The sequence below is a fragment of the Gasterosteus aculeatus genome, chromosome 18, assembly GCF_964276395.1.
Source record: "Gasterosteus aculeatus chromosome 18, fGasAcu3.hap1.1, whole genome shotgun sequence".
NCBI classification, from domain to species: Eukaryota; Metazoa; Chordata; class Actinopteri; order Perciformes; family Gasterosteidae; genus Gasterosteus; species Gasterosteus aculeatus.
In genome coordinates, this window is record NC_135706.1 from 8,260,094 (window position 1) to 8,284,806 (window position 24,713).

The window sequence follows — 24,713 nt, forward strand, 5'->3', positions numbered from 1 at the left end:
GAAATGCTTACAGTGTAAATTAAAGGTCTTTGTGGGAAGTGCAATCACTTGCTGAGAGATTGTCCAGGGGTTGCAAAGCATAGTGATGTTTGCTTAATAGTGAAATAAGAAGAAGATAGCAGGATGAATTACCATCTACCACTCTGATGAATGTCACGCTGAGACTGGAAATTCAAACACTTTTGTTGCAGTAGTTGCTAACCGAGCCTCCAGGCCCGTCTTCCTGCACACCACTGCTGTAAATTAGTGGAAACCACCAGTTGCTCATCCTAAAGACAAACGGGTTGCTTGCATCCACAGCCACTGAAGCGATGTCATATCTCAAGCTGAGAAAATGACGGATGTCACACAATAAACGTTGGTGAGGGGGCGGAGTCACTAAATGACTGCATTGTCAGCATGGAGCACATCGTCCTGTGCACACGCACATGACCATCATCCATCGTCATCATAATGGCTGATATGAGTGCTGGGCTTGTTTGTGTGGATCAGCAGGTTAATGCACTCACCGAGTTTTTAGGCTTTTTGTTGTTAAAACAAAACAATTAGAACTGTGATGCCGACAGTTGTTGTTATTTAAGGGGGGGGGGGGTTTAAAATCGTAAAAAAAAATATTGGTGAAATCTCACTTAAAATGTATTTAAAAAGAATAGGCTGCTACGTTCTGCAGTATTTATTATTCCGACTGAATAGATTTATCCACAGACATGAATAATGAGTGCTGAGTTTGCAAATCAAGACAAATTTGATCAGTAGCATTCGTGAGAACCTGGATTAAAGCGTTGTTGTCTCTTTTCCTTGGATGCCGGGACAGAGACGCGAGTGCGCTGTGTGCATTCAGGGCGCCGTTGGCGTGCGAAGGCCCTGATTGTCAACACTGTTAGCCTTGGCGATGTGTGTAGGCTAAAGCCGAGTTAATGGCCTTGGATTGCATGTATGAAAATCTTGTACATTGGGTTTTAGTCAGCCCTAACCATAACACAAGAGGGAGGGGGGGAGCCCCCAAATGCCGTTTAGCAGCAGGACAAACAAGCTGTAAACAGATGAAGTCATTAGCCAACAGTTGCCTGTTTACACATAAAGCAGATTCGGAGCAACAATAGGATTCATTCAGAGTGTTTTTTTCCAGCCACTTGTCAAAAACAAGTCCAATATTCTCTCTCGTTTTAGCTCTGCTTTAGAGAACATGCATCACCAGCAGAAAGTGTTGGTTTTGTAGTGCTTTGGCGACAGAGTACAGCGAGTAAACTAAATCAGTAAATCTTTTAGTCTTTTCTTTCACTGTGTATATGTACACGAGAGCCTGCGCGTGGGTTTAAGAGCTCGAGTGTGACCCCGTGTTTACTGTCTTTGTTTTCTTGACATGAACATAAACAGATGCCAAGACAAATTGACAAGAGCTTCTTTCCTATTTTTTTCTATGAACGTGTTTTTCTCTTTTTTTCAAATGGGATATCTTATTGTGTGCTTTCTTGTTAGAATCTTGATTGACATAAAAAAACATAAACGGGATTAGACGAATGATTAGTAACGTTATGACGCCCATTTCTTTCTCGGCAGAAAAGCGCCAGAAAAATCGACAACAATTTCATCCAAATCATCCAAAAACTTGATTTATTCAAATTCTGTGAGAAACAGTTTTGACTCCAATCATAACATATGGCCCGGCTTTGATTAAAAACTAGGATGACTTTATTCACTCACCATGTTGATGCCCTTGGGCAGAGAGACGGATCTGTAGGGGTATGGGGGGGGGTCTGGATGAAACTCCGGAACGGGACTCGTCATTTGAAACCCTTCGCAGAACTGTGGAGGAGGTGGAATCACGTCCTCCTCATCCGTCTCCAGCGTCAGCGGCGCCCCAGCTCGAACGTCCGGGTCCACCGTGTCAACGTCCGTCTCCGAAATGGTTCTCTCGGGCGCATCAAGGAGAGTCTGCTCTTCTTGGCTCGCCCAGCGCGCGAGCAAAGAGCCCTGCCGTCGGGCCCTTGAGCGAGGCAGCCGCGGGCTCCACTGCGTTGCCTCTTGATTCTCGTCTTCGGGCGGCGGTGGACTTATGGTGGGGAAGCCGGAGGGGGAGACTGGTCTCCCAAATACTCGCAGGCTGTTTGGATGGAGAACGTTGGACGTCACCTCATTCAGGAACTGGGAAAATTTCACTTTGGCTTCGATCTTTTCCTCCAGCAGACATTGTAGTTTTACACTTTTAGCGCCGGCGTGGGTCCGCGGAGAGCCCCTCCCCTGACACGGTCCGACCCCGTCTGGCGATGCGTGGGTTTTGGCGCGGTTGCGGCCACTGTCCTGCTGCGCCAGTGGATGAGCTCTCCAACGAGGCCCTCTGAAAGGACATCCTGTGAGTCTCCCCCACCTTCTCTCCGAGCCGAGCCAAGTTTGAAACGCCGTCCGGCCCGTGACCCCTGAGCTGACGCTGTACAGGCTGCCGGTGCCCTCGCTGCTGCATCCTGGGCTGCTGCTGCTGGGGGCACTGGGACAGGAGAGCTGGCTGAGGGAGGACTGGTTCTGAAACGGGCCCATCACCTCCTCCAGCCAGACCTGATCACCGAGCGCCTCGAAGGGCTTTGCTCTGCCTCCCTGGGACTGGAGGCAGGCTGTGTTGCTTCTCCGGTCCATCGGCATGAGTCCCGTCCACCTAGATGTGTTGTTTCTCTGTTGGCAGATGATCCATGGTCCAGTGGACAGGCCCAAATTCAAAGAGTTTCGCCCCAGTCTCGTTGTTGTGCAAGCCTGACCTAGAAGAGATCCAATACATTTCACTCTAGGCTGAACAGATGGCCTCCTTTAGTGCCAGAATTACCCCCTGTTATGTCAGGCAAGGACATCCTTGACTTAAAGTTGAATGCACAGCATTATGGAGACATCCTATAATGAACTCACTTTTTTTTATTAGATTTTCTTTCAATAGTCACCAATAAACATTTCTATTTCCACTTCATTCTGAGGCCGGAAGTCAAAGACTGAGCTTTTCACAGCTTCTCTGCTGTTACTCTGCAGAGGCTTCAGGTTTGTAGTTAATGAGAGTGAGTTTTAGCAGAATCGTAGCAAGTGTCTTTGCTAGGTGAGTAGAGCTTACTCCAAGGGTGCAGTTCTTAATTGGAATGTCTATTGAGAGCAGCCGAGCTTTTGCAGCTTTTTACGGGTCAGTAGTCGTAGGAAGGGATTGATCCAACAGAGCGCGTCAGCTGACACACCGACACCCAGACTAATGGACGGACTTGTTGAGTAATGGAATAAGCTATTTGTATCAATACTTCCAATTAACAGAACAGTGGTGCTCATGCAAGCATTAACAGACACGGCGTATCACTGAAATGGAAATGTCTACTAGCACTTTACACTAAGCTCACGGTCCTCGTGCTCGATACTATCATCAAGTGTAAAAACATTAGTTTTTATTCTCTTGATCCCACACAATATTGAAAAGTTTTGAACGACATACTGACAATGCTTTTATACATAATCATAGCAATATTTTAAACCCTTTTCCTATTACACCCGATTGGTGGAGAACATGCATTTGTCCATAAACACACACGGTCATGCATGTACTTTTTAATCGGGGACTACAAAATAGTTGTAGTTTGCCAACTGAACCTACTTGGCCATAGGTTGTATTGTATATGCCGTATTATGGAGACACACACTGAGGCATGTATTCATATGGGCACGCTGTAGCTCTAATGTCACTCAGTATTCAGGCGGTTACATAACTGCATCCATAACACCTCTTTTAGTCTTTGCAAGGGAGGAGTGAAAGAGATTGGGATTGGCAAGTGAGTGGCAGCAGTATGACAGAAATAAAATGCCACATATTAAGCCGGGCGCAGCAGAGACTCCCTGGTGTAAGCCCCTAAACTAAAGCCCAAGTTCAAAGTGAATGCTTTACGAAATCTGAACTGAAAACAAAGGCTCATTGGTCTTCTAGAATATGCAACGGGAGAGAAACCACCAAGTGCGGCGGGCAGCGTTTCAGTTCATGCTGTGTGTAACGGTCTTTGCTGTATTATTGCTCTCCACAGATACCATTACCATAATAATGTTGAATATTCCAAGCGGTTATGATCTAATCTGATCTCTGACCACATGATCACAGGGGAGACCTTCAACTCGTTAAGCCACACAGTCTTTTCCCGAGTCTTCGCTTGGATCAGACCGGGATAAAACACTGTACAGCGTGTCTTGTCATGCAGGAGCCAGCCTGTTTCGGTCTCCAGTGGTATCATTAGCGCCGCATCCGATATGTGTAGGGTTTGAGCCACGACCGGATGGCCAGCTGTGCGCACGCGCACCTACAGACTTGGGCCCCGCATCCTCCCTCCTGCGACAGCCCAGCCGGCCCACAGGACCCCCCCCAAGGGACCACCCCGTCTGGTACCAGGGAAAAGCACCGAGCCCTCAGCTCACAGACATATCGCCTTATCCTTTTCCGTCCTTCTCCATTGTGTTGCCTTTTTTCACCGTTTTCCAGACAGGCTCGGGCCCCTCATGTGATGTATGCCTTTAATAATCTCTTTTCAATCTCAGGAGGAGGAGAGGGGTGGGAGCCAATTTATAACTATCGCCCTGACGAGAGAGACAGTCAGCCCATGGCGGCCGGAAGGTAATGGTCCTAAAATGGATTCTTGCTACAAGTGCAGAGGTGGAGATAATTGTGATGTTCGCTCGCTTGCACGGCGGTTGCACCGGGCTCTCCCTTGATGGCCAGCTGTGTCCCTGCCTCGCTTGCCTATTCCTCTGCAGGGGGGACGGTTTCCACGTCTCTGGCTAAGCCTGCAGAACAGACTAAATGCCACATCTGATCAGCTGTGGGCATGAAGAAGAATGGCCTCGCGCCACCGTTTCTATGTGTGTTGTGTCCTCCCTGTTCTTCTCATTAGATCGGCTCTATCATCTGTCCACACAGCCTCATGCTCAACAGATGCTACACCGTTTCATGTTTTTAGCCTAAAATCTGCTAAATATGTGTCGGCGAATTAAGAAAAGACCAGAAAGCCCGACTTAAAACTTAAAGCAATGTGCACCGAAAGACCACCGCTCATCCTTCAAAGCAACACGCGACGCAGCGTTTGATTCATTAGCAAAGAATCACTTAACTTGTCTCCGTCTTCAGGTCTGGCATGTTGGATGTTTGTATGCCAAGCTTTCTAACTGTGTCTTGTACCTTAGCCGAGCATGTCGATAATGGCTTACAGGGGCACTCAGGAAAAAGGCAAGACGAGGAAACAAAGTGTCGTCGGATGCTGCACGAGTAATCCATCTCACGCAGAGACACTTGTCGATGCCTCCGGACCTGTGGGGTCGCTTTCAGAGAGCGGCGCTGTGCAATCAAATGAGAACGGGCTAAATTGAATAAGGGCCAGCTCGTTCAGGAGGTGTGGAGATTTCCTGGGAATCGCTGCAGAACACACGTTAAGGTCTGCATTCAAATCCGTCAGGCCGCCATCACAATCGCACGTAATGCACACCACGAGGGTGATGAGCATCTGTTACAAACAGGATCCCTGTTGGCATAGAATCATCAGGTTCTATTGTATTAAAGCATTAATCAACCACTCATAGCTAGAACAGGGACTTTATGTAGCTTTACTTCTTCTGGGTTCAGAGTGGATGTGCTCTGGATAATATTTCTACATGACAGTCTAGAGGGGGACCAGCTGACCTCAATACATATCATTACGGTACCACAGTTTTCTGTCAACACAGCCCGTCATATCCCTGTGTGTGTGTGTGTGTGTGTGTGTGTGTGTGTGTGTGTGTGTGTGTGTGTGTGTGTGTGTGTGTGTGTGTGTGTGTGTGTGTGTGTGTGTGTCTGTGCTCCACCAACTTAGTCACACAACAAATGGTCACTGTGGCATCGTGCTGCAGATTCACTGAGTTGTTATCACGAGCGTGTTGACAGACTTCATGGCCGACCAGATAAAGAAATCAACGCCATCTGCAGAGAACAGTAGTAGAAATCAATAATGGTGGCAGATCTGCTCAACAAAAAAGATATAACCCAAAAATCCCTTATTATGTCGACCTGGCTAAAGGTAATGCAGTCTACAACTGTCTTGAACTGCTACGCTCAGTTTGCCGATATACTGAGAATCAGGTATGTTTACAATGTTCACCATCGAATTAGATTGTTTCAGCACAAAATGTCCTAGCTGTGCATTAATTGTTGACAAAATATCAACCTTATGGTCACCAGGTTCTGTTGTCTTTCAGTTCTTGAGACAAACGTTTATGTCAACGAGGCTTGTGTATCACTGTAAAAAGCCACAGTGCATTAAACACATACCAATCATCAAATTATGTTGGATTACTATTCCCAGGGTATATTATAAGCAGGCATCAAGGCGCCCAACCAAGACAACGTCAGCCCTAATAAATCACTTTCAAAAAAACATCTACCTACAAGTTTTTGGCCACAAACCAAGAGAATATATTTAGCTCAAATTGCTTGTCAAGAAGATGAATTCCGCAGCAGAGTTTGAGAGGACTGTTTCCACACAGTTATTCTGCGGTAACTTTTATTGTGGTGTCCTCACACACAAACGTACCTAAACACACACACACACACACACAAGGAAAAGGTGCTAATTATAGTAACCGTGTGATGAGGTTTCTCATAGTGAGGCCCATGTTACCTTTGCTTCTAATCCTTTGTTATTAATTATATCTTCAACAAGCCTACACAGTTCTTGTGGTGTCAGCACCGAGTATCCATGGCAACAGCCAGTTGGTCCCGGCTCTCAGGGATGCATACACACTTTGTTGCCTGACAAAACAATGCCTCGCTGCAAAGATACTCGGCTGGCAAGATTAATAGCTTAACTGGTGTGAAATATAATTCAAATAAAATGAATCCTCACCCCCTGGAGTTTTTCCTCCTTACAGTCTTTAAGCAGGAAACAATAATCTGCCTTTACAACAGTGACCGAATCAATAAAAGCCCTTGTTGCCCAATCAAAACATTACAACGGGTAAGTGAAATAAAGAAAGCAACCTCTCCTCCCTGTATTTTCACAATGCAGTGATTGGTTTGGAGGTATTTTATTATTTTATGTTTGTAATCCACCACACGCATGCATTACTGACACCATTGCATTTATAACAACATGATGTAATTTGCGGTTTCTTTGGTCCAAGAAGGATAAACATCAGATGTTATTAATACATGGACCACACTCATGATAGCTCATTAACTCCCAATCAGGCCTAATGTTAGTACAGAGAGAGCAGAGCAATTTGCACTTTATTCTTGTAACACTTTGCAGTAAATTTGTTGGTACCTGGAAAAAAGGTGGGAGCTCAGTTATGTTTAACAACGGGGGAAATATTCCTCAAAGCGTTGTTCATTGTGCAAGTTGTAAAACTGTTTTTGTCTGTTGAAATATATCAACGCTGTCACTGTTGTGTTTGCAGTGATCTGTGCAGGTAATGTTTTACTTTTTGTACAGGAACTCTTTATTTGTGGTTTCATTGATCAATTGCATGTAGCTGGACCTCGTCGGCTGAGAGCGGACAACCAAAGCGGAATATTAGAAATTGGTGACAAGAGGGGAGATGAATGAAGAAAATCCGTACCCAAAAGGCTTTTGGACAAATGCATGAAGGTGGACAATTACAGCTTAACAGCCCCATCTACTGCTGAGATGTGCAAAGACCAGCGGCTTTATAAGTTATAAAGTATCAAAACAACAACATAAAGGTTTAGTGTATCCTATAATTGATTGTGTATCAAAATAAATAGATCCTTTCCACAATAAAGGCCTCCTGTTGCTGATGTAGTATTTACTGATGCCTCAAAATGTATCTAGCATGTTATTGCTGTAGCTGGTTGAGGTGGTTTAAAATACTTACTAATAATGGAGTGAATACTAATCTTTGCTTTTTTAGGCCTTAAACATTTGTATAAATTAAACCTTTCCAGAAGGGAGAATTATGAATTGGAGGAACTTCTAGTTCGGACATCTAAAATATAATAAGTAGCCCCCAACAAGACACCTTTTTGTGAGGGGGCTTATATCCTAAAATGACCGTAGTTAAGTACAATATTTCCCCTTCAATATGTAAAGTATCTTAAAATGGACGCAATCGCAGTAGAAACCGCTTTAAGTTGTAGCAGAATGCTTCCATATTCCTCCACATTCTTTTACTCCTCTGCAGCCTGGATGGAAAACGCAGTATAGAAAAGTGAAATTGTGCAAACAAGTTGTAATTGTGTAAACGATTCAATCAATTCAAAACACCACATGATACAAAGACTTTCAAACAAGTGTAACTGTAGAACTCCACAATGATGTATAGTTATGAAAACATTTTTCTTAACTTCTTATCTTTATGCAGTAAGAAAATAAATCTAATTCAAAATGCAAAAATGTTTACAATATGCACTCGTTCCTATATAAAAGCACCATGACGTGACAGAAAAGTGTAGTTATAGTGCGCTGCCTGATAAAGAGGTACAGTGTACAGGTGTATCAAGGTTTAACGAGAAATATGAAGTCTCTTAATAACAGTCGAGCATCCACAACAAAGGCCGTAAGGAAAAACAGCATCAGTGTTCATAATTAGCCAACAGAAATACATGTAAGTGAGCATTTATTACTATCAGCAGATACCAATATGCCCAAACAAATGAGAAACGTTATACCAGACTACAAAAAAAGGCGTAATTTAACCAGTTCACGATCTTTACGTTTAAAAGCAATTAAAGAGCCAATGCAGCAAAAATAAGATCTACTCCAGCATATTATTCAGATATATTCTAAAAAAGGCACGGATACAAATGATATGATAAACGAATCTCTCTCAAAAGGAGAAAGTGTGTACAGATAAAAGGCCTCGTCTTAATCCCGTGTTTATACCTATAGAACAGTATTCAGTGAAATAGTGAAACAGGAATTGCTGCAATCCTTTAAAAAAACTTGCTGGTAATCTTTTAACAGATCATTTTAAATGCACGGTGATGTTTTGCAGCGTTGTGGCCGTTTCAACCGGTTCTTGGTCATTTCTTTTTCGCAGGTGACTCGATGAGCTTCCCCTTGTTGTACTTCTGACCGATCCCGTAGGGGACGTGCGCAGATATGGTTCCCAGCTCCCGGGCCCCCTCAATGTGGAACATCTGGTCGTCAAAGAAGATGTGCGGTTTGATTTTCTGCAGCAGGGGCCCTTTGGGAGCCCCGGCCAGGAAGAGGGCCTCGTCGATCTCCAGGCCCCAGCTGCGGAGGGTCTTCAGGACGCGAGCCCCCGAGCTGGCCGCGCTGCGGGCCGTCACCAGGAAGGTCCGGATGGGACAGTTCAAGCGCTCGTTCTTGGCGTAAAATTTTCTCTGCAGCTTCCCAAGAGCCTCCAGGAAACACTTTAAGGGACCCTAAAAAAAAAAAAAAGAGCCAAATAATCAAGTTTGTTTATAATAACGAGCCTGTGTCTGTCTGTATATTCTGGATATAAATATCTGAATTTAAAGCATGTAGAAACAGGTATCACGGGTTACCTGCGCGAGGGGCGTGTTCTCAAACTTCTTCTCGTGCTCAAAGAAGGTGTCCAGTCCGCCTTCCTTCACGATGATCTCTGACTCGTCCGAGAAGAGGACGGCATCGCCGTCAAACGCCACTCTCAGCTGGGTGTCGCTCAGCTCGTTCTCCTTCACCGCCATGAACATCGTGGCCGCGGCGATGCCTGAAGGAGAGGAGGCTCGGTTAGAAATGTGCGTTTTGTGGAGATTTTCGAAAATGCTTCGGCTCCGTCTGAACTGTCGCTGTTCGCCATCAGTTTGTTTCCCGCGCGCGTCCGAACAGCAGGGAGCCGCGAATCTCCAACCGGCTGCGCAGCGTCGGGTCGAGGTTTCCCTCAGCGCCGTGAATGAGTCACTCACACACACACACACACACACACACACACACACGTGTCGAGTCGACATGCGAGTGCGTAACGATCAGTGAAGAAACAAACACATCTGGGAGGCGCTGAGAGAAATCCGTGCATGGTTTCTGCAATCCAACCCTTGGCAGCATTCACCTTCCTCTATGGCCTCCGAGACTTTCTCCGAGTCCTTGGAGAGGTAGAGGTTCGTCATGTAGGCCTCCAGGTAGCCCGTGGGACTTTCCCCCCCGGTCATACAGAATCGCTCTATGGTCAAATCTGAGAGTGGAAAAGGAAGTTGGAGAGACATAGTGTGTAAATTAGGGTAAAGAGGGCTGCCTTTGAATGTGTGAGCCGCCGCCGCCGCCGTCCGGCGCGCCAACCGACTGATGTCTGGTTGAAGGTGGAGCGTACCGTAGTGATTAATGCTGTTTATGAGGCGTACTCCAACCTGGGCATGGTTGTTGGTCATTAAGACGATATCGAACAGCTCCTCGCTGTCCGGGTAGAGCTGCCTCAGTCGGGCGTTGACGGTCATCAGCGCCTGCGCGAGAGGAAGGACGCGTTGCGTCAAAAAAGGACGTTCAGCGGGAGATTGTGACACAAACGCGAATGAAATCAACGCTGCAACAGAGGAATATGGAACATGTGGAAACAGTGACAAACCACGGAGAGCTCTGAAACTGAAGCCTTAACATGAGTCATACAGGTGCGGCCAGATGTGTAACGTGGCTTTGAGGCCCCTGATGTGTGAACTCCAGACACCACGCCCTGCAGCCTACGCAGCAGGTGAACCGTGCGTGGGCGGGGTTCGGGCGTGGGCGTGGAGAAGGTGGGCGTGGGCGGGGTTCGGGCCTACCTTGACGAAGGGGAACGCGGGTCCCGGCATTAGCGGCTCGTTCTCATGATCCCGCTGATAAGCCACGTACTCCTCGAGCCCTTGGTCCTCGTAGATCTTCCTCTCCGTCACCATGTTGAAGAGGGTGCGAGACGAGACGGCGATGGTGACCGCGTACTGGGGCTTCGGCTGCGGGCGGATGACGGGGGGGGGGCGGGGTTAGATAAGAGTTACATAACAGTCTTGTCTTACTTATTAAAAAAAGTGTGAGCAGGAAAGTATTTGTCGCGAACACATATTGTGCTCGCGGTAACACTTACAGGTCTCGGCTTGTTGGTTTTGAGGTTGTCAAAGTGCGCTTTGGCCGCGTCCTTTTCCTCTCCGGCGTCGCCAGTCGGAGCGGAATCCTTTGCTTTGATTTCACTCATCTTTATCCGCTCTGAGGTCAGACGCTGAATAACAACTCGGTTAAGTGCGAGGCATCTGATGCTTGTAAACTTTGCGGAAATGTGTTAAATGAGGGGGGGAAAGGGGTGGTGTGTCGATGAGTGGTGACGTAGGCAGAGCTCTTGTATCTGATTGGCTGGTGGCGGTGAGACACAGAAACTAGACCCGCCCTCTCGACACACTTTAGTTTTGATGCTGATGTTGTTGTTTGTGTCCTGGGCCCCTTATTTATAATTAAGAAAAAGACATTATACAGCATGTTATTTTTTTTGCTAAATTATGGGCTTCCTTTATTTATACTTTTATTAATTCCATCATTATAAAAAGAAAATATCACTCTTTATTCCGGAAAAGGTAACAAACCGAGCTGGTGGAACAAGCGGCAGGTTCCATATGTGTTCAACATAAGGCAGAAGTAAGCCCATACATTTTTTATTTATTTATTTTTTCTTTTTGAAATGAAAGCATCAAATTTCCAGGGAGGGAGAAACATACATATATTTTATATCAGAAGAAGATATATGCTATAAATCTGCTCATAACTCGACTTGATTGTCAATGGAAAGAAAGAGATTGACATCTAGTGGCTGAATGTCATCAATGGCAAATTGAAATACAATTCTGAGCTACTATTTACGCCACGTTTCAGAGAAAAGCTTGTTTACTTACTGCATTTATCTGGCTGCCATACTTCTAAGATTAAGAGTTTGTACGGAAAAGCACGTATAACAATTCAGTGTCATGTTGTTGAAGTTCATGGATTGTTTTGTTTAGATAAGTGTTCAAATTATTAAAGATTTCATAAACATCTAAAAGAATCCGAAAAACAACTCCACAGTATATCAAATAAACTGTCTAATTCTGACCTATAAATTATCTCACAACCTTTTATTATTCATTGAATATTAAGGTCATCTGTTATAGTGCCTTACTAACATTATGTAACACACATGCTGCACCTGTGTATGGGTTCTAATTTATAGCATGCTTGTTTTTCTATGTTTATGTTGAGCCTTTTACTTTTTTTGTCTCCAATATTCATCTACAATCATTTTAAGTAGAGGTGATGCTCATTCCATCCTTTGCATCACAGTATTTGTGATACGGAACAGCAGGCGGAACAGTTTATTTTGCCCCTGATAATTATATAGCTAATTATGCCCATGCACGCACACGCGCACACACACACACACCGTCCACTGGCACATGAATGATCTCCCTCCTCTTCCTCCTCCTCCCTCCTCCATCACCCCCCCCCCCCCCCCCTAACAGTTGGTAGAGTCCGGGACGGAGCATCATGGCGATTGACGGTGAGTCCTCGGTCTCAGGTGTCCGGCGGGACTCGTGGGAAACTTTGCACGGGACGGAATGAGAATTACGCTTGTGAAAAAATACGATAACAGTATCTCTTTTCAATTGAGAAGTGTGTTGCGCTGAGAGCAGTTTGCGTGTAGAATGACGCCGTGCCGCAGTGTGCTCCGGGACGGCGCGGCTCACGCGTGACGCGCAGGTGGACACGGACACATTCCCCGCAGCTTCGCGTGACCCCGCTCACGCGTGTGCGCAATATTCGTCAGAGAAACGCCTGAGACTGAGATTAAAAAAAAAAAAAATCAAATGAATACGAACATTTATTTAGGGGGCTTCTGCCGAGAATCACAGCGGGCTGCTACTTCGCGTCACATGACAACTTTGTCCTGCCAGTGCGAGATATCGAACGTCACCTGGTGGACGAACGCGGCGCATGTTTAGAAAGAACAACAACCGCCGTTGTCCAATAACCCGCGTTGTGTCCGTGGACAGACGTGTGGTGGACCTTCACGCTAAGCTCCACGGGTAATGTGCAGGCTGCGACCTCCTCGAGTCGTTAGAGAAAGTGACCGGGACACACACGATGCTCGCCCCGTCCCGTCACGGGCAACCTGTTCTCTATTACGACAGGTTGTGACGTGATTACGTCATGGCGTGACATAATACGTGCCGCCCTGTTCGCGGATACTAGTCACCTGCAGTTTTTCTTTGGCTTTATGCAAAAAACCAAACCGGTATTCATAGACCAAGAGTTTATTCTTAAAATTTGGAATTTAAATTATTATTCAAAATATTCCAAGCAGAGGGCAATATGTCTTCAAACACATTCGATCATCAATCAATCAATTTGAACTATAAAGAGTGTGTTGGGTTCTGGGGTGACCCCTTAAAGCACCAGTTTAAAGAGAGATAATCCTAATCCTAATCTAAAGTATCAGAAAGGGACAAGGTTTCCTCGTTGGCTTTTCATACTCTCCTTTACAGCAATATGCAAAATGCATGTAATTGGGATGGAATGACAGTTAAATTTGAATCTTGTTGACCTCTAAGGCACGTTGGTGTTCAACTTTACTTTATGTGATGTTGCCGTTTTCAGACATCTAAAAGTGTCCGAAATATTTTTTGGGAAGAATCACTTTAGAAAAGATTTGTTTGATGGCTTCATAAAATAGGCCAAGCTATTTGTGCAGCGTGAAGCCTGCGGTTTTACTGTTAAGAGCTAGAATTGGCCAGAAAAAAATGGCTTTACTGTATATGAATGAAGAGGTAACACTTAAGATTGTATTCTTTCCCAAAGACTCTTAAAAGCTCTGTGATTTTAGAGATAGCCATGTTTTTGTCTCTGTAAAAACCGCAGATGGAGATTCTCTAACATCAAGCGGGTCGGTCTGCCGTGTGACATAACACAAGTCGGCCTGAGAGCTTTCTCTCTTTCGCTGCCTCTGCAGGCACCTGAATCATTAAATACTCAGAGAGATAATGTGTGAATCAAGTGACGCAGGTCTCAGTATCTTTCATTAAATTGAGCCCCAGCGGGATTGTGAAGGTAATAATGGAGTAATGTGTTTCCAGATAGTGTAGTGTGATAATTAGATTTTATTTTATGCTGACAATTCAGCACCCAATCCCAAACATTTGGGTTTCGAAGAATTGTATATTTATCTGAGAATTTGATGTTTTTTTTACATGTTTCCATTAAATGCCCATATTGAGTGTATTTAAAATTATTTTTCGACTTTTTTTACATTCAATTTGAACGGAGACGGTAGAAACATACATAAAGAATTCAGCATCTAGAGAACAAACATTCATGTTAGGAAACACAAATTTTCTCCTAAAATATACGTTGGTGTAATAATCACTGCATTTCATATAAATAACGTATAACATGAAATGGCTTAATCACTGTATTGACCTATTTCAGGTGATTTATTCCATTGAAACATGAGCTCTGACTTTATGACGGTTACAGATATCTTCTCACAGGGTACTTTTATACGTTTGTATGCGAGCTGTTTCCCCGCGTTTCTGTTTTAACTTGATGTACAGAACGACCATTTGATTTAACTGACCCTTTTTTTTCCCTCTTTTGGTTCCAGCTGATTCGTTTTTTCTGGCATAACCATCTGCCAGCCTCCTAACCTGAGGCATGGACATATGTTCTAGCCATGGAAGGATATTTATAACTACTGACTGCCAGCATTCTCTCTCCCTCTTTATCTCTCTCTCTGTCTCTCTCCCAGGAGGGGGGAGGAACTGTGGTGTTCATGAGCTCATCTGTGCCAGAAGAGGTGAGACCAGGTTTCACTCTGCAAATTGCCCAAATATCTTATTCTTCTCTCAGCCTTCTCTGAAGTTTGGTGCACAAAAAGTGTCTCAAATAGTGCATCGCGTAAAGTTAAGTCTGCGTGTGAATTATGCAAAAGAAGCCAGCTGTTTGCTCATGATTTATTCAGCACGGAGGTTTTGTTTCGCATGAGAAGTCCACGTGTAAGCAACAACAAGCATGCCCTACAAACCAGCCGTTCAGTGTATTACGTTATTGCATTTACGAATTAGTGAAGGTTCATTTCCACAACCAGAATATTCCGCACGCTTGTTGTCACAGCGATGTAGAAACACTTGTTTTCGTGCCACAACAACATTTGATCTAAATGAGCTCACGTTTCCTCCGAGGGTATCATTAATCCGCTGTTTGCACGTTCGATGGTTCGGCGGCTGTGTTTTCGTGTTTATTAGTCAGCTCACTGGAGTCGTTACCTAAAAAAGATTGAACTCGGAAGCTCGTAAAAAAAAAAAAAAACAAGATTAATTTTCTTGTGCGTTCATTTCAGACACACAACCTGTACGTGCGCACACTGAGACAGGATGGCGTAGGGTGCAAGTGGAGCAGAGAACGAGAAAGGAGAGCGCTTTAACCCGTCCAGAGAGAGACACCAGGCCTTTCCCCGGCACGACGCGCGTTGTATTAAAAAATAACTGACGGCGGGGCGACTTGTGTCAAAGGCCGCTCCACTTTCCAGTGTACATTGACAGAGGCCTCGGGTTACCTCAGGTGCGTCTAAATTATTCAGCTGTTGTTGACATTCGCAGAGCGGGGGCCATGTATGAGGTGTTATCACACCCGGCGGGGCCCACGAGCTGTGTACATTTCGACGGGTGGACTCAATCGACGCGGCCGGCGGACGCGAGAGGGACCGGGGTCGGTTGCATGTCGGATCACTTCAGAGGAGGGCGGCTGCGTTTCCCTCTCTTATCGGATCGTTTGCTATCTGTGGCGTCAGAAATAGCGATAGTGCTCATTGGGAGCGGCCGGCTTTAACGAGGGGAATCCGCTTGGCGAAAGGTAAGCCTCTGCCGCCGCGTCGGAGCTCTTATCTCTCTTCCGCCTCTCCTGCCGTTCTTGGGAATTTCGCATTCATCACTCTGGCAGTCGGCAGCAAGCAGCAGCAGCAGCAGCAGCACCAGTCGTCAGGCTGCAGTGGTCTCTGCCTGTTGCCATGGTGAAACAAGTCCCTCCATAAGTTAGGTCTGCAGTCAGCAGGGTCGACAAACCTCTCTCTCTCTCCTCTTCTCTCATTCGTGCTCTCAGCACCAATACGCTTTATGAACAATTGAATCAGTCACTAGTGTTTAGATGAGCAGATGACACGACATGATGCAACATTTGGGTTATCGTCGCATTCATCGGGGTCGTTTTTCAGACACGGCAGACGGCCAAAACAAAGGCCTGCGCCTGCACGGAGCGGCGGAGCGTTCAAGAGCCAGATATTTCCCAGAAGAGCTGGGGCGGAGGCCAAAAGAGACCTGGACGGAGAATTGATATTGGATGAAGATTTGTTTGGTGTGCCAGGTTATGATGAGTTTTGCAGCACACGGGAGGCAAACACGCACGCTTTAATTTATTTCTTGCAATTAGTATTTTGTGGTTTTGATTGGTCTTTAAATACCAGGTGATTGGACCGTTGCTGCTCAGGGGAGGTGTTAAGAAAAACGCTGAAAATAAAATGTACGTCAGGGTCGCCCATGAAACGGAGCCAGTGTTGAATACGTTCATTCAGTTTGTCGCATCAGAAAACGGTCTTACGTGGTTCAAGAAGTACTTAAACTTGTGTGCTTTATTTCACAAGCTGCCCTTCACACTGAGCCGACGGCTCTTTAGAAATGGGCCTCAAGCTAATTACCACCGTTTTCTTCAGCTAAACTGCGTCGTGGCGTATTAAGTGCAGGCCCAGTGCGGTTTGGTGGGTTTACCGAGTCAGTTAGATTCGGGCCCCTTTGAGGCTCTCATAAAAATAGCACATCAGCGGCGCAGGGCTGGTTGCATGAAGCATGGTTGGCCTACATAGACGGCTGTAGATTGTATCTGCTACGCCTCTGAAGTGGAACGAGCGCCGGCGGTTTGAAAGCACAATGCGGACCCCAAACAGCCGAGTATGATTACATAATAAAATCAGATTTTTTTTTTGTCCTATCAAACAGTTATTCAAGTTATTTACAGCATTGAAAGCATTTTATTTAAGCTTGCCGGCATCCGTGTTTGCTTTTATTTATATCATTTTTTTTCTTCTTAATAATAAAAGACTCGGTTTGGAAATGTCTTGGCTACATTTCCACAATCACGATTCTGTTTGTCTAAATATTTTTGCTTTGTCTTTTTTTTTTCTGTCCGTCTTTCCTTTTCCTGCCCCGACTCTCTTCTTCCCTCCCTCTTTATTTATGTTCTTCTCCTCCTCAGTCTCTCCTGAGCTTCTGGGTGTCCTGTCTTCCATTGCAGCCTTCATGGCGTTGATGGCTCTGTTTTTTCTTTACCTCAGCAACAAGCGGTCAGTGGAGAGTCCGGCAGATCTGTCACATCTCAGTGGTTATAAGAACACCGAGCCAGGTACTCGACACACATATCCATCCACACAAAGGATTATTCACTCATTCCGTGCAAAACACACATTTCCTTTGAGTGAAGTGGTTGCGCTTATGCAGATTGTGAACTGGGAAGGAAGTTCCCGCACAGCGGAAAACTCTCAATACCTGTAAATCAATAATATGCATTAGACACTTTGTGGTAAGGACACAAAAAAATGGGAGTAGAGGTAATGTTACCTCGCAAACACAATTTGTTCCACCATAAGTGGGTTCATTGTATGTTTGATCATATTTTAGATTCAGATAATCACATAATTCAGAAGTAATAATAACTTTGCAGCCACCATTCCCACAGATGGTTTGCCTATTTACAGTCTACCATAAGTCATGCAATATTTATAAGATGCTTCCAGGACAGGACAGTTCCTTCTTTTACTATCCCATCCGATTAGCTCACCAATTAATGAACATTACATTAAGTTACATTTAAACTGAGGAAGCCTGATCAAACCACCCAGAGTCAGAAATGTGAGAACATGATGTGAGCGTCGGCTTCACTTCTGAACCAAAAAGAGAATCTAAGTTTTCTTCAGTGCAGCATTATTATCATAATTGTTACACAGTCTGAGACGTTGGAGGACGGACAGTTGAATACAAAAGCTTAAGAAGAGAAAGCTCTTCTTACCAACATGTGACCTTTAGGAATCACCGTATTGGTCCGTATGCACGTGTTGATCTCAGCGCACGCTGCGAAGCCGGCGCCGCACTCCTCTAACGGCCACGTGTCCGTGTCAGTGTCTCAGCGCGGTGACGGGATCCCCGGCTGTGAGATGGCCTTCTTCAAAAGCTTCCAGCAGAACCTCCCATCTGTCAACATCTCCTCCCTCCTGGACTCGGTCACCAGCCGCGTGGACGACCTGGCCAACGCCGTCAGCGACGCCACGTACGCCGTCAGCGACCAGCTGACGGAACAGGTCACCACGATCATCGGCAAGGTCCAAGACGAGGACGATGGGGAAAACGGCAGCCGGGAGCCCGGTCATATTCCCCCGGCGCAGGAAGGAGGAAGCTCCTCCAAGGCCAACCCGTCCGGCGACGCCAACGAGGCTGAGAGCAACGCGAGCCAGCTGGAGTGGGAATGGAGGGACGGATGCTGGCGCGTGAAAAAGACAGAAGCCGAGATGGCCGAGGACGAGAGGAGGAGGCAGGAGGAGAGGGAGCTGCAGGAGAAGAAAGAGCAAAGGAGACAAGAGAGGAGAAAAAAGCAGCGAGAGAAGGAAGCCACGGCGCGGAAAAACAGAGAGGGGTCCCGAGACGGAGAGCAAGACCCGGAAGCCGGCGCTTTAGATGAAAAGGACGACAGCAGTGGACAAGACAGAAAGCTGAGTGTCAGTGGAGACAGCTGCACCGCTCCACCTCCTCCATCGCCTGCTCCTGAGACTGGAAGCGAGTTATCGGAGCAGAAGAAGCCGGAGGAGGATAGAAAAGAAGACGTGGAGGTGGCGGACAGCCTGGAGAGAGAGGGAGATGACGAGGAAGAGGCCGAGCCTCCTAGATCCTGCTCCACGATGAAGAAGAAAAAGTCTGAGAAGAAAAAGAGGAAAGGAGCCAAGGAGAGTCCGAAGAACTCGGAAGAGGCCTCGGATGTGGAGAAGAAGAAGAAGAAGGGGAAGAAAAGCAAGAGGAAAAAGAAAGGTAAACAAGGTTAGATGGTGTGCTGCTAAAACTTCTTCTCCTCTCGTTGGAATCATAACCTGAAGTTCTCACCCTTTCAGCTCTCCAGAGGGCCCCGTGCCCTTCTTTTGCATCTTCGCTCCCGTCTCCCTGCACACAACATGCTCTGTGAGATAAATGCAATGTTTGAACAAAGGTCCCTGTGCGTTCTATCCAGAGGGAGTTTTGTCCGACAGCGAGGAGGACAAAGGCCCCGAGGCTGTGGCCCAGCAGAGCCCAACGTCTGCGTGGAGCCACCAATGCAAACAGTCCAGCCAGCAGGGGGGCTGCAGCAGCGAGGCCTCCAGCGAACGGGGTATTTAATGAGGCAACGCATGCGCCGTACAACGTGGAGGTCACAGTGACACAAGACACGCGTGTGAATGAATGAGAGGAAATATGACGAATAGTAAAAGGCACCTAACATACAATGATTGGGTTGGATTCATCAAATAACGTAAATAGTCAGGTATTCTACTTCAGCAGCAGCATTAATGCAGCAGCAAAGATAGACTTTGTCGTGAGTAAAAGTATTAGCATCAAAATAAAAAAACAATTGCTGGGATGAAGGTGGTTGAAGTAGGGCTACTCTCTTTTACTGTGTACTCTGCTGAGATGCAGTTAAGTCTTTATCTATAATATTCATCATTTATTTGTTGGTCATATTTTGGATATTTTAATGTAAATTTACCGAATCCATCACATAAATGAATTGGAGAAAAACAAGTAGTAAGTAGCAGTAATTCTCTATATATGTCTATATAATCTATATACAACGAATCTCTCTATTTATATTACATATACAGTATATATATGTAAAATGTTTAAGTTCATGAGTTGTGATCTTATCTCCAAACCCTCATCCACAAAGCCATCAAGCATATTTCCCAAAATGTTGGCGTATTCCTTTAATAGTCTTTACATTATTACTTTGTATAATACTAACACAAAGTAACCTACGTATTCCTCTTTTTACTTCATTTTTATTATTTACTCTACAGTAAGTAATGGTTACACAGTTTAAACACCTCCAGGCTCTTTCAGTTTAACCGGTTCGGCCTCACCTGTGCCGGAAGCCGGCAGGTCAAGAGGTCAACCTGTATGTCGCATACTTAATGAATATAATATGAATGAATACAGTACGTGTCCAGTAACACGGCCCTCGTATCGCCTTCCTCCCCTCTGCGTCACGCTCTGTCGCTGTCGTGAAAGCGGCCAACGGGACCCGGAGAATAAAGAAGAAAGGCCCCGGCGGCGACCCCCGGCCTCCTCCCTACCAGGACGAGGGCGCGTCCTCGCGTTCCGCAGGGGTCCGGAGGGGGTCGTCCCCGCAGCGCAGTGAGGCCAGCGAGGCCAGTGTGGACCAGGACACAGAGAGCTACCTCAACAAAGGCTGCGAGGAGGACATTCCCAGTGACAGCACCGCTGTGCTGGGACCTGAGGTGAGGACAAAGCTGCTCCAACCAACTCTTTACAGTTTATAGTAGAAATGTATTTATAGTTACTTTTTACCTGCACGCTGGTTCACCTTAACCAGAGTATAAAAAGTATTTTTAATAAGATATACATGTTACGGCTATGTCAGTGTCAGTTGTCATCCTAACATAAGGCGTGGCACGGGCGGCTGGAGGCGGGAACCACGGCAACATGATTGAGAACATACATAAACAATGTACATATTTATTTGATCCACGTGCCTTTAGAGGAAGTGACCTTAACTACGGACTTCCGACTGCCTCCAATTTCATACTCTGATCCTCTCCTTTTCCATCCAGGACGGCTCCGGCCCTCAGCTGCCTTCTGCCTACGAGCCGGAGCCCCTGGCCAAATACGGCACGCTGGACGTCGCCTTCGAGTACGACTCGGGCGAGCAGTGGTTGGCGGTCACGGTCACCGCGGCGACGGACATCCCCGCCCTCAAGCAGACGGGCAACATCGCATGGCAAGTCCACCTGGTCCTGCTGCCCACCAAGAAGCAACGGGCCAAGACCGGAGTGCAGAAGGGCCCGTGTCCCGTCTTCACGGAGACATTTAAGTTCTCCAGAGTGGAACAGGAGGCCCTGGCGGACTACGCCGTCCGCTTCCGCCTGTACAGCATCCGGCGGATGAAGAAGGAGAAGGTCCTGGGGGAGAAGGTGTTCTACTTGACTAAGCTCAACCTGCAGGGCAAGATCGCTCTGCCCGTCACCCTGGAGCCGGGCTCCGAGCTCACAGTGAGGGGCCTTTGTGAATTTCTATGAAGTGCGCTTATATGTGCAGCTATAAGTTAGTCTTTGGCCTCAACCAAGGACACTTTTGATCATTTATAATTCTTTTCTCAATTTAATTTTAGAGGTCTTTTGTTCAAAGCATATTCAATTTAATGTTACTTAAGTTAAGTAATGCAGAAATTAAATTTAAGGGGATTCATTTTTAAATTAGCTGAAGTTTCACCACATGATCAGCACTTTTTCACACAAATTGATCAGTAGATGGACTGAATAAATTATAAAACCGATCCAGGAATTCTAATGCGGACATCTAAGAAATTGACCAAATGTCGGTACTAGATGTTGTCTGGCTGACTCCCCGTGTGCTTCACCTCGCCAGGGTTGCGGCTCCGTGGTGAGCGTCTCTCGCAGCGCCGGAGCTCTGTCCCACCGCTCTACTGAAGACTCTTCCATGCCAGAGATCCTCCTGGGTCTCATCTACAACTCTGCCACGGGACAGTTGTCTGCTGAGGTCATCCAGGGAAGCCACTTCAAAACCACAGCGTCCGATAAGCCCGTCAGTACGTACAGTGGCGCCCTTGTCACGTGGTTTCATTCTTCGGGTCTGCGCCTGCTTTATTTGAGGCGCCGACGTATGTTTCTCTTCTCAGTAAATTGCTCCTTTAAGTGTGCTGATACAAAGCAATTGTTTTGGCAAAACTCGGCTAACATAAGCATTACGTTTAGATATCAGCTTTTTGATTGACCAATTGAAGCCAACATGCTGAAGCAATTGCTGCTAATCAGAGTTCCCGCGAACGCTGACCTTCTGCAGTGTTTCACAATCTTTAAACTTGCTTCTTATTTTTCTTCTTTCCACCTTTGCGTGCCGCGTCGTGTGCCACAGACGGTCTGTTCTGTTGCGTAAAACACTTCGTAGGGGGGCAGCTTTATATCATGAGAGGTAAGTCGGCCGTGGGTTACTGACCGTCAAATCAGTGTCAGGGAATTTTTAAATCACGTGTAGATGGAAAAGGTTTTCAGAGCTGGTTTTCAAGTAGTGGAATATCCACAATTCTTTTTATAAATTTATTTTATAAATGTTTTTAATTTTGGGCTTTGCTGCCTTATTACATAGTTTGAAATATATTTGGCATGTTTGCCTACTTAACAGAACCTAAAAATTGAACATTCTGGCCACCAACGGGTATAAGGATCGCTAAAATGCAATAATTAGTTATGCAAACACAAGATCTCAACCATGTCAAAAATATTTCAAAATATACGCAAACACACCACGTAGTGCACAGCACCGGTCTGAAATCCGGGTCTTGGCTTAGTTTTGGGTACTTCATCGCACTGACCCGGCTTCCCAGGTTCCACCTGTTCTCAGATTAGTGCACGTGAATAAAATAAAGTGTAAAAGGTGCGCCTGCATCAAACAGTTTCTTGCAGCGCTCCTATCCCGCCACTTGACGGCGCTCTCTCACCGCACTCTCCCCTTTCAGACACCTACGTGAAGCTCACCATGCTGGACTCAAAGGGGAAAGAGATGTCCAAGTACAAGACGGCCGTGTGTCGCGGCCAGCCCAACCCCACCTACAAGGAGACCTTCTTGTTCCAGGTGGCGCTCTTCCAGCTGTCCGAGGTGTCTCTGGTGCTGTCGGTGTTCTGCCGCCGGAGCAGCATGAGGCCCAGGGAGCGGCTGGGCTGGGTCTCGCTGGGCCTCAGCAGCACCTGCGAGGAGCAGCAGAGCCACTGGACGGAGATGAAGGAGGCGGAGGGACGGCAGGTCTGCCACTGGCACACCCTCACCGACACATAGGGACGCGATTTACCGAGACTTGACATTGACAACGTCCCCCAGGAAGGTCAGAGTTCGTGGGGAGCAGGACGCCCTGTGTGTGTGCGTGTGTGTGTGTGTGTGTGTGTGCTGCATACAGATGTGAGGGCACGCGGTCTTCACTGCCAGAGCCAATCTGCAGACCGACTTTATTGGTGGAGCGGGTGAGCTCCCACGACACAAAGAGCCTGAAAACAAATGACCTTATAATAACTGCACATACCGAGAAGCGAGGGAGGTCCTCCAGCAATTCTGCCGACTGTTTACAGGACGATGCGACAAAAACTTCCACTTCGGTCTGTCTGCAGATACCAGGACCAAAGAGCTCGGTCCGTGACAAGCAGACGCCTCCCACGTTTGTTCTTCTCTGGACTTCAGCTGCCACCAGCACACCAGACATTTCTCTATCAGTCACAGCCATTTGACAGAAGAGAAGGCAATGAAAAAGACTGTTACAAAAAGGGCCCAGAACATGCTGCAACTACGCTTACAAGCAATGATTTGTACGGTTTGTTTACATGCACATGACATTATGCAAGATCCATTCATCAGTTTCCCCTTTCATGGTTTTTTTGAATACCAGTCAAATGGTTTACCGGATTGCGGAGTGGGATTTTGGGGTATGCGCTCCGCAAAAACAGCTTTTCCTTTTTAAAAACGTTTTTATTGTGTTTTATTGCATAACGCGGTACACTATGCATCCGACGCCACTTTAAACGGGAGCAATGTAACTCGTGTCGTGCACTCGCAGTATGTGACGCGGCTCCAGTGGCATCAAAGAGCCGCTTCCTTTCCTGTGCAACACCGATTGAGCCGGTTTCACCATTCAGCCTTCCGACAGCTCAGCCATGTTCATTCATGCAGAAACACGGTGCTTCCCGCCGAGGAGGAATATGGGAAAGCAAATTCCTCCTCCAAATCTCTCTGAGGACTGAGGCTTTTTTTTTCTTAATAACTGCAGCATTGGCCTTGAATTGAACTGAAGCGGCAAAATGAAATTATTGCAAAAAGGGGGAAATGTTTTCTGGTTTCAAGTGAATAGAAGACGAATTATTGAATAAAGGGAAAGAAATTTAAACGTTGTCTAGAAGTGTGAGAAGAAGGTTTTTACTTGGGCTGTTCTCACCTGGAACACAGGTATTTAACCCTCATCAGAAAAAGGGTGTGTCAGAAAATACTCCCAACGGCTACACCGCCACGCCCCGTGTCTCAGTGAGAAGTCAATACCTCGCTCCTCGCTCTGCTGGCTGAAGCTTCAGGGTGGGGGAGGCATATTTCCTCTCCTCGTCTCGCGATGTCACATCTGAACCCCGTCTTCTCGGTTTGGGGGGGGGGAGTTTGTGCAACCACACCTCACCCCGTCAAGTTTCCCAGCAGGGACAAATTACTTGAAAATCCCAATGTAATATCAGAAGAACACAATCCAGATGTCTCGTATTTCTGCCAGATAAGCTATTGCCTTTTGTGGTTTGGAGACGCGGAACCCTGGAAACCATTGCTGACCTCATGTGACCAAGCAAACTATTGAGAAAAATAAAAACCACACCTAGCAATGGGAAATCTTGCACGTAGACTTGAACCGAAGCATAATTGACGTTACACCATTGTCTATGCAGAGTGCGAATACACGGATACTGAT

The 24,713-nt window shown here is 46.3% G+C and overlaps 2 protein-coding genes across 3 annotated transcripts; one reads left to right on the top strand and one right to left on the bottom strand.

Moving 5' to 3' along the window:
• Positions 1-8,200: 8,200 nt before the first annotated feature.
• On the bottom strand, positions 8,201-11,250 carry LOC120807957 (cytosolic 5'-nucleotidase 1A). Its single transcript, XM_040160476.2, has 6 exons — positions 11,029-11,250; positions 10,730-10,897; positions 10,285-10,414; positions 10,027-10,149; positions 9,503-9,687; positions 8,201-9,379 (listed from the first exon to the last, which is right to left on the bottom strand). Exons 1-6 carry the CDS (start codon positions 11,134-11,136, stop codon positions 9,014-9,016), a joined length of 1,080 nt encoding a protein of 359 aa, XP_040016410.2. The 5' UTR covers positions 11,137-11,250; the 3' UTR covers positions 8,201-9,013.
• A 1,161-nt stretch (positions 11,251-12,411) lies between these two features.
• Positions 12,412-24,164, top strand: LOC120807951 (uncharacterized). Of its 2 annotated transcripts, XM_078093096.1 has the most exons (10): positions 12,412-12,465; positions 14,710-14,757; positions 17,205-17,351; positions 18,125-19,024; positions 19,221-19,358; positions 20,255-20,484; positions 20,818-21,255; positions 21,632-21,812; positions 22,139-22,195; positions 22,740-24,164. In XM_078093096.1, exons 1-10 carry the CDS (start codon positions 12,453-12,455, stop codon positions 23,054-23,056), a joined length of 2,469 nt encoding a protein of 822 aa, XP_077949222.1. In that variant the 5' UTR covers positions 12,412-12,452; the 3' UTR covers positions 23,057-24,164. The 2 variants fall into 2 exon arrangements, with proteins under 2 accessions (XP_077949222.1, XP_077949223.1); XM_078093097.1 differs by lacking the exon at positions 22,139-22,195.
• The last annotated feature ends 549 nt before the right edge of the window (positions 24,165-24,713 follow it).